At 40.8% G+C, this 9,796-nt stretch overlaps 1 protein-coding gene across 2 annotated transcripts in view; it reads left to right on the forward strand.

The window, feature by feature from the left end:
* REXO2 (RNA exonuclease 2) overlaps nucleotides 1–9,796 on the forward strand; it is an 11,011-nt gene continuing 1,215 nt past the window's right edge. Inside the window, exons 1-6 of one of the 2 annotated variants that reach the window (XM_002754500.6) lie at nucleotides 1–227; nucleotides 1,206–1,289; nucleotides 4,658–4,735; nucleotides 5,340–5,451; nucleotides 7,063–7,171; nucleotides 8,608–8,661. In XM_002754500.6, the coding sequence (XP_002754546.1) occupies nucleotides 81–227; nucleotides 1,206–1,289; nucleotides 4,658–4,735; nucleotides 5,340–5,451; nucleotides 7,063–7,171; nucleotides 8,608–8,661 (584 nt within the window). In that variant the 5' untranslated portion in view covers nucleotides 1–80. Of the gene's footprint in view, nucleotides 228–249; nucleotides 694–1,205; nucleotides 1,290–4,657; nucleotides 4,736–5,339; nucleotides 5,452–7,062; nucleotides 7,172–8,607; nucleotides 8,662–9,796 lie in introns of those variants that run through there. The other variant, XM_009006842.4, reaches the window with a different exon arrangement.

Below are 9,796 nucleotides of genomic sequence, written 5' to 3' on the forward strand. Positions count from 1 at the left end.
GACTATTGCGCCTGCGCTAGCGCCGGCTGCGAGGCTGGGGCTGGGGCTGGGGCTGGGGCTGTGGCTGCTGGTGCCGGGTGATGCTAGGCGGCTCCCTGGGCTCCAGGCTGTTGCGGGCTGTAGGTGGGAGTCGCGGACGGTTCGGGGCGCGAGGTGTCCGCGAAGGTGGCGAAGCCATGGCTGCAGGGGAGAGCATGGCTCAGCGGATGGTCTGGGTGGACTTGGAGGTGAGTGGGTCGGCGGGGGTTTGGGAAGGCGAGTGAGGTTTCGCGCGTGGGACTGAGGAGCCGAGCCGGTCCTGGGAGAGCGGAGGGGTCTGGGTCTCAGGCGTGGCAGGTGAGCCTGGCCGGCCCGGGGCGACGCCGGGCAAGTGAGGAGGCAGGAGTCCTGCGGTTGTTGGGCGCCGTGCTGGGCTGTGGGGCTTCTTTCCGCAAGGGAGGAGTCGTCCGTGTGGCTCCCTCTCCTTCCTACCCCTCCTCCCAGATGTGGACTTTCCTAACGCTCTGGCGTCTCTGGGGTTGGGTCACTGGAGTGGGGGCGGGAGCAGCGGCTCGTTCCCAGCCTCCCCCTACTAAATCCTTAAAGGACCCTTGGTTGTTAGAGCCAGACGGGACGGCGGAGATGACTCAGCCTTACCCCTCATTCCATAAGCGAGAACATGAAGGCCCACAGAGAGGATTAAACTCATTCAAGGTCGTGCTGTTAGTGAGAGTTTGGGTTGGGACCAGAATCCGGTTCCTATCTTTTCAGGCTTTCCATGCCCGAACCAAGGGCTCCTCCCTACGCTGAGCCTCAATTTTCTCCAGTATGAAGTGAGGATAATAACAGTAGGTTTTCCATTAGATTGTGAAGATCAAGTGGTGTAATGAATGTGAAAACTTTGTAAACTCTGCAGAGATGTGGGGGATAGTTATCTAACTCTTCCAAAACTGAGTGATGTAAGCATTCAGTTTTACTTACTTTGCATCTGTGTGGGAGTTGAAGAATCTCAGCGCTTGACAAATAGCAGGCCCTTGGTAGATGTTTGTTGAATCAACGAGGACTTGTGTTTACTACCTGCAGTAGTTGCCCGAGGAACACTCTTTTCTGTTTTGGCTTTGGGTTGCAAGCTGAAAATGTTTGAGGGAATTCGAGTTAAATAAACTTGGGTAAAAGAGGCCAGGATGATGGTTTTGTGTGTGTTACATATTTATTTTTAATTGCAGATGACAGGATTGGACATTGAGAAGGACCAGATTATTGAGATGGCCTGTCTGATAACTGACTCTGATCTCAACATTTTGGCTGAAGTAGGTGATGCCATGTAATACAGTCATACTTTTTAAAGGGCACTGGAAACCTAACCATCATTTTTTCCAGCTTCTTTATTTAAAAAATAAGAAAGTCGAGGTCCATATACATTAAGGTAATGGGCTAGGTCTTGGCAGGGGTGGCACTAGAACCAAAATCATCCATCTCACAGTCTAGTGAAAAATTAATTAAAAATTTTTTTAATTAACCATGCCAGAACTTTACAGAAACATAAACTCTGTCATTTACTGAGAGCTTACTGTATGCCAGGTACAGTTTCTAAGTGCTTTATATGTCTTTGTTCTTAGTTCTTACAGTAACTGTAAGTTAGGTATTGTTATAATGCTCATTTGATAGATGAGGACATTTGAGCATAGAGATGTTGGGTAATTTGTCTGAGGCCCCAGTGGCTATTTATTGAGGGAGCCAATAGTTTAACTCAGGCATTCTCTGTGAGGTGCTCTAACCAGGAAGACAGCCAACTGTCCTCGCATCAGATTTGGTGACTCATGCCAATGTTTGCGTCTTTATATCATAACCGTGACTTGAACTTGACTCCATATATCCAATTCTGCCTTTTCAACTTGGACATGTGATGCTTCTAGATCTACATTAAGTTTTAGGCCCTGCACGGTGGTTCACGCCTGTAATCTCAGCACTTTGGGAGGCCGAGGCCGGTGGTCAGGAATTCGAGACCAGCCTGACCAACAGGGTGAAACCCCGTTTCTACTAAAAATACGAAAAAAAAAAATTATCCGGGTGTGGTGGTGCTTACCTGTAATCCCAGCTCCTCGGAAGGCTGAGGCAGGAGAATTGCTTGAACCCAGGAGACAGAGGTTGCAGTGAGCCAAGATCCTGCCACTGTAGCCTGGGTGACAGAGTGAGACTCCATCTCAAGAAAAAAAAAAGAAAAAAATTTTAGAATTTCTGTTAGTGCACACCCATAAAGTGTTCTCTTGTTGACAGATTGACGTGATTAAGGTTTTTGCATGCTACTTTCATCTGAAACATTTAGCAAAACAAATAAAACACACCTGCTGCATTTTAACCACTCATGAAACATTTAATAAGGATGTGACACCATCTGGTAGGGGGTGAAATCCCTGAACCTGAATAATTCTGTTTTATACTGTCAGCAGTATTCAGAGCCATTATGAAACTCCAGAATAGGAACAAAGTAGGGATGTTTGTGGAAAAGAGAGTCTTGTTGAAATAAGTTCCCAGAGGGTAGCATTGATACGTTACTGGCACTGCATAGATTTTGTAAATCTGCAGTTAAGGCTTTCATTTGTTTTGCCATGTAGATAAAAGAGGTGAGGACGTTTTTATTGATGAATGACTGCGTTTGTGGTGTATCATACCAGGCTTATCCTACCTACACATCAGCTGTAGGAGAATCATGAGTATTTCTCATGGTAACAACTTTTTTTTAGACTTTGTATAAAGCCCTGAGTTTTAGATTTGGTTGTTTATTTTTCCTGTTACTTGGGATTTACTGGAGATGAATAGTGAAGTGTCTTTATTTTACCAGCCTAACTTACCCTTGGCCGAAGAAGAGTGTTTCCTTTAGACTGTTGATATAATGTGAAATACTGACAGTTTAATGGACCGGTAGGTCGATCCTTACCCCGGAGGAAATTTGGGTATGTATTCACACAGCTGCAGGTGTATGCTGCATTTGTAAATGGACTAAGTTAGATGAGGATAAGGTGTTATTTATTTATTTATATTTTTAAAGCTTAGCGGCTGTCAGTTCTGTAGTATGTTTTATTCTTTTATAAGAGTCTGAGAAAAATGTTTTATGCTCGTAGAAGAACAGGCATCCTACTCTGAACGTTTTCTGTAGGTGTGGTCTCTTGGCTTGCTAAACTGGGACATAGAATAGGTATCTAGCATTAGATTTGTCGTAGTTTGATTTTTCCAGCATTGTTAGTTTTTTTTTTTTTTTATCATTTTCGTGTGTTTGGGTTTTCTTTTTCCTTCGTGACTATCGTAAAACATCATGTGTTATTCAAGCAGAATGTTTTGTTTCCCTGCAGAGATTGCCAACACCAGTTTTCTTGTTTGGCTAAACCTCCTTTTCAGTTGGGGGCTGTCCAGGCATATTTTAATTAGATTCTAGCCATTCCTTTCAGTGATCGTGAACGGTTTTTTTCTACCTTAGTAGTAATAATACCTTTGATTTATAGAGTACTTTTCTACCAGAGATTTCAAAGAGCTTATATTATAATTTCTTTTATCCTGTTAACATTCCTATGAGGGAAAGGGTACAGTTTATTATCGTCACTATCTTAGGGAGAAGCTAAGGTGACTTGCTTTAATGCTGCAGCTCCTGTTACTGCCGGGACTGTATCTGAGAGACTCACACGTGGATGTTCTGTGAAATGGAGCTGGGAATTTGAGGGCCACTGTGTGTGTGTGTGTGTGTGTGTGTGTGTGTGTTTCAGATGTCACCAATTACCTCTTTAAAAATTTTTTTTAAATATAAAAATACTGTTAAACAGTGTAACTATCCAAAGTTTATGTATTGGATTTTTGTCCTATTCTCTTGCTCCATCTTACTCCAAGTTTATGTATTGTTTTGATATTTTGTATGCATATATAAGTGCATTGTTTTAAAAACAGGTGTAGATGAAATCATATGTATGCATATATGGTTTTGCAATTGCTGTTTTACTTGACAATATACTTTTTTTTTTTTTTTTTAAGAGGTAGGGTCTCACCCTGTTAACCAGGCTGGAGTGCAGTGGCATGATCATAGCTCACTGTAACTTCAGACTTTTGGGATCAGGTGATCTTCCTGACTCAGCCTCCATGTGTGCCACCATGGCTGGCTTATTTTTTTTATTTTTATTTTTATTTTTGTAGAATTGAGGTCTTGCTGTGTTGCCTGGACTGGTCTTGAACTCCTGACCTCAAGTAATCCTCCCACCTTGGCCTCCCAGAAAGCTGGGATTACCATGCCTGGCTTATACACTTTTCAAAATGAACTCGTAATCAAGGGTTGACTGACTTTTCTGGAAAGGGTAAAATATTAAATAGTTTAGGCTTTGAGTACAGAAGCGTGGGGCCATAGTTTGCTGGCCCTTGATAGATATCTGTGTCATCTATTTATAGGCATTTGAGTTTTTAGCCGTGTGTGTGTTTGTGTGTGTGTGTGTGTGTGTGTGTATGTGTGTGTGTGTGTGTTGTATTTTGCCTTAATGAATAAACAGTGCTGGAATGAAGGAGGAACGCTTTTAAAGTATCCTTCCCTCTTACTTTCTCTGACATGTATATTTAGTCCTTAAAACAGCTTAAGCTTTTTCTTTGAAAGTAAGGTTATTCCTGTTGGTTCTTGGTGACTAATGGCGTTTCCCCTCCGCAGGGTCCTAACCTGATTATAAAACAACCAGATGAGTTGCTGGACAGCATGTCAGATTGGTGTAAGGAGCATCACGGGAAGGTAACATAACCAAATAACAGGATTGCTGCTTTGGGGATCAGTAACAAGCTTGTTGCTCCCACATCTGAATCTGATACCATTGTTGGATGGTATTTTAAAAAGGGTTAGAGAAGATTGCTTGGCAAGCCTGGGAAACTGCTTGCTTGCTTACTTTTCATCTTTGGGACCTCTCGAGATCATCTTCTCCTGAATGTCCTCTTTTTCTCTCTCCTACATTCAGTCTGTCGCGAACGCATTGTGGATTGTCAAGTATTACTCAAGTCAGTCTTTTGGATAAGGTTAGACATCAACTTTCAGAGAAGGGGGATTGCTACTCTCCTGTTAATAGTTGTTTCTTCCCAGAGGTTAATATCCTTGGACTTTGAACACCATCTTATTTGACTGTGGAAACGCTATTAACAATCAGGATCGTAACTTATTTGGCTTGGATTCTTTAAGAAAAAATTGGTGCAAAGATGGCAGTTTCAATTTGAACTTGAGCTCTAAAACTGGTCTATTTGTGGTTATATTTGCCCATTTTTAAAGTGAAGTTTCATTTCTGGATGCCTTTGAAAACTGACTTCACATGTGTTTCTGGTGGGGGGCTGGGGATTCTCTCTTGCAGTCTGGTCTTACCAAGGCAGTGAAGGAGAGTACAATTACATTGCAGCAGGCAGAGTATGAATTTCTGTCCTTTGTACGACAGCAGACTCCTCCGGGGCTCTGTCCACTTGCAGGTAAAATCCAATCCTGTGTGTATCTTATAATCTTCCATATGTAGTGGTTCGAGAGACTGCAGTTCCGGAAAGACCAGCTGAGACCATCCATGTCTTCCACTTACCCTGCTTTGGCTTACACATCTTACTTTTCTGTTCCAGTTTCTTTGTATAGTTTATAGCACGAATATTGGGAAAATGCCCTGAAACCTGATGAGATCTGGGAAACACAAACTTACTCAATAAACATTTCCCCATATTTTTATTATGGAAAAATTTCACATGCACAGAGAAGTGGATTTAGTAATTTTTTTTTTTTTTTTTGAGACAGAGTTTCACTCTTGTTGCCCAAGCTGGAGTGCAATGGCATCATCTTGGCTCAGTGGAACCTCCGCTTTCTGGGTTCAAGTGATTCTCCTGCCTCAGCCTCCCAAGTAACTGGGATTACATATGTGGGCCACCATGCCCAGCTAATTTTTTTTTGTATTTTTAGTAGAAACAGGGTTTCACTCTATTAGCCAGGCTGGTCTCGAACTCCTGAACTCAGGTGATCTGCCTGCCTCGGCCTCCCAAAGTGCAGGGATTACAGGCGTGACCCACCGTGGCTGGCCAATTTAGAAATTGTTAACCTGTGGCATGTTTGTTTTTCTTATTTTTTGTTGGACATTTTGAGTAAATTGCAGGCATCATGACACTTCATTCCTAAACACTTCATCAGACATCTCCTGAGAATAAAGACATTTTCTTATGTAATAAAATGTCATTGCATTGAAGAGAATTAAACTAATAGTATCATATGATATCTAGTCCACATTAGATGTTTCAAAATATTGGATTGTTTTTCAACCAGTCAAGGCTCATGCATTTCATTTGGTTATATCTCTTTATTCTCTTAATGTAAAACTTTCCAACTATTGTTTTTTCCCCTGTGATACTGACTTTCTAAAGAGACCAGGCCTGTTTATCAGAATTTTTAAAGGGGTGACATTGCCAGAGGGAAGTTCATGTTCTCTGAAGGTGTATGCGCCTTTGTGTATGAAAGCTGATGTGGTAACTAACACTCTTCTTAAACATTTATAAAATTACGTTTTGGCATTAAGTACTAGAGCATATATTGTGTAAATGTCTCCCAGCCAATGTGGCTGATATCTGTTTTAAAGGTCTCATTTAAAATTTAGTATTTTTCATATAAGTTTTTGGAAATATGAATGTGCACATGATTTGTTTAAAAATTTGGATTGTAAATAAAGGTTTATCTACCTATGTGATTCAGTTAAATTTTTAGTGTTAAGTGGTGTGAATTCTGTGACACTGGGAGGAAGTCTGCTTATCTAGTATGATCTTAAAAAGTAACAAATAGATTTGTGCATTATGTCAAACGTGGAATGATAGATTTGTCCTTCTGTTCATGAGAGGTCATTAAAAAATTTCTAATAAGCTAAACTGACTTGGAAATCTGTATTTGTAAACTAATCACATATGCCCAAACCAGACTTAGAAATATAGAGGTGCTTTTAGGAATTGTTTGAATTTTAAAAAATCATCACCATTTCAAATACATTTTATGAATTTTGATATCCTGTTGTATACTACTAGAAATACAGAGATGCAGTATGCTTCATGTCTTTCTAGGAAATTCAGTTCATGCAGATAAGAAGTTTCTTGACAAATACATGCCCCAGTTCATGAAACATCTTCATTATAGAATAATTGATGTGAGCACTGTTAAAGAACTGTGCAGGTAAGGGCTATATTTAGGGTCCGTTAAATTACCTCGTTTAGCATGTTTTAATTGAGAATGTGTGGAAAGTAATTGGACAGAGCTATAGAACTAAGGGTGCCAGGTGGGTTTATATCTTCCTCATCCGATTCTTGCTTGTATAGGACCGTAACTTATCCTGGACTGGTGAGAATTGGGAGAAACACTGTCAGAAGTCTTCCATATAATATTAATGAATCCTCAATATTTATTGAGCACTTAGTTTGTGCCAGGCATTGGCTTATCTACTGGGAACATTAGATGAAAAGCTCTCAAATACCTTAGAATGTAGTGGATCAACATATGTGTAAAAAACATACCCTAAAAATATACTCTATGATGACTGCTATAGTGAAAATGTGCATATATACTATTGAGGTTACAAGGGCAGTAGCACCTACCTGTGCTGGAGCAGGAGGAATGGGAGTCAGAGAAACCTTTTCATAGGAAGGAAACAGCTTTTAACTTGAGATTTGAAGAAGAATGAAAGTTTCCCAGGCATTTTATTGAGGAGAGAGCATTCAGAAGTAGAAGAATGTGAGGGAGCAGGAAGCTAAGGCAAGATGTGTTCAAGGAATCACAAACCATTTATTAGTGCTGGGGTGCAAAGCATGGGGTTGGAGAAGGTGGGAGGTGGTTGTAAAGCCTCAGGGGCTTGTATGCCATGCCAGTGAAATTCACTGTGATCTTGCAAGGAATGGGGTTCCTTTGAGAAAGTGTAGGTAGAAGAGTGAGTGATATGATTCCATCACTTTGATTCATATCAAGAATCAGAATGATCTTGATATGAATGTGTTAGATAGAAGTGTTAGATAGAAAGGAGCCTTTTCTGCCATCTTGGAGAGAAGAATGAACTGGAGAAAGGGCAGGGTGTGGAAGGGAGTGGCATGGAGATAAAAATGTGGGAGGGTCATTTGACAGACATTCAACCCTCGAATGAGGTAGTGTGAAAGAGGAAGAGGTATAATGTGATTCTGATGTTTCTAGTCTGGGCAGCTTTGGTGGATGATGGCACTGTTCAAATAAAAAGGAGAAGAGAAGAGGAAGAGTAGATATGGTGAATAGGGCGTGGGAGGTGCTGAGGATGATGGGTGTGGTTTGACATATGTTGAATTGGAAGTGTCTGGTAGATTATTAGATGGAGATGTCTAGCAGGTAGTTGCATATCCATGACAGAAACTCAAGGGAGGGTTGGGCTGGATTTTCATATTTAGCAATCTTACACACTAATGAGCCGCTTACAGAAAATTTATAGAAGAAAGAGAGGAGAGGGTGGAAGATAGAGGCCCTGGCAAAGAGGCAATTTGAGAATCATGACTCAGTTGCCATTTTCAATGTTAACGGATTACTTGAAGGAGGTGATTGTTCACTGTATTTGAGACAGCTTCCTTTGAGAGTTCCATTTCTGCTGTGTATAGACGCTGGTATCCAGAAGAGTATGAATTTGCACCAAAGAAGGCTGCTTCTCATAGGTAAGTTTGAGTTCTCCCAAGTGCTTTCCAGTCTGACACACACTTCACTTCCAAATTCCTGACTGCTTGAAATAATATCCCTTAACTCTTTTTCCTCGGGGAAAAGATAAAGTTTGACTACCATAACGATAACATTCTTTTAGTTAGGAATTCTGGTAGGATTCCAGTGTTCCATTCTGAGAGGGTTGTATAGCTTTTACTGCTGTTTTAAAACTCTTAGATAACCTGGTTTATAGGTATGATGAAACAATCTGTAATCTTTTCTTCCCACAGAAAATACGGACTTGCAGCCATTTGAAATGAGAACACTTTGTGTACAATTGTATAATATAGTTGTCTACTTTTGACACTTGTTATAGTCTTTCTGATTGTTTCTTTTATATCTGGAGCCTTAGGTACAAGTAGACAAGGAATTTAAAGATCTTGTATGTTCATGTGTCCTATACTGGTTCTTTTCTTTTTGATTTGCAATCTCTCAGGAGAAACATGAAACCCAGTGGAAGGTTAGCAGCTGGCTTCTAAGGGTGGCATTTGTTAGACCATCTGTTGAGCCCCTGTGATGTGCCTGGTACAGTTCTAGGCAAACAGAGGAAGACCAATCCCTGAAGAGTCTGGCATTCTCGTGTTATTTTATTGGGCGTATATAGACTGTAGCACAGCCGTACAAGGCCTAGAATACCTTATGTGAAATAACTGGGGTATGTTTTGGATTTCAGAATTTTTCAGATTTTAGAAAGGTAATACTACGTCTGTATGGTTTATTATCTTATAGCATCCGTAACAAGGTTTGAGAAGCAGCCCATCATAAACGTGTAGATATTTCTGCAGTGAAACACATGTATACTCACACCAAATGGCATAACTGATGATGACTGTCAGTAGCCTTACGTTAAGATGGCTCAGGTTTTGCTACATAATAGATTATCCTATGGGTTTTTAGGTATGTTTTGGATTTCAGTTTTGTGGTTAGGAAATTGTGTGCTTTTATTTAGCCAGAGGCTATAATTTTGGCAGCTTCAGCTCTGATCCAAGACCTGGGAAGAAAGCAGATTGTTGCCTTAGCCACACAAATAACTGTCATAAAACTTTTTCACTAAAATTTGTGCAGACTATTCTCTAGAAGACGCCCTTGGCC

The sequence above is a fragment of the Callithrix jacchus genome, chromosome 10 (assembly GCF_049354715.1).
Source record: "Callithrix jacchus isolate 240 chromosome 10, calJac240_pri, whole genome shotgun sequence".
NCBI classification, from domain to species: Eukaryota; Metazoa; Chordata; class Mammalia; order Primates; family Cebidae; genus Callithrix; species Callithrix jacchus.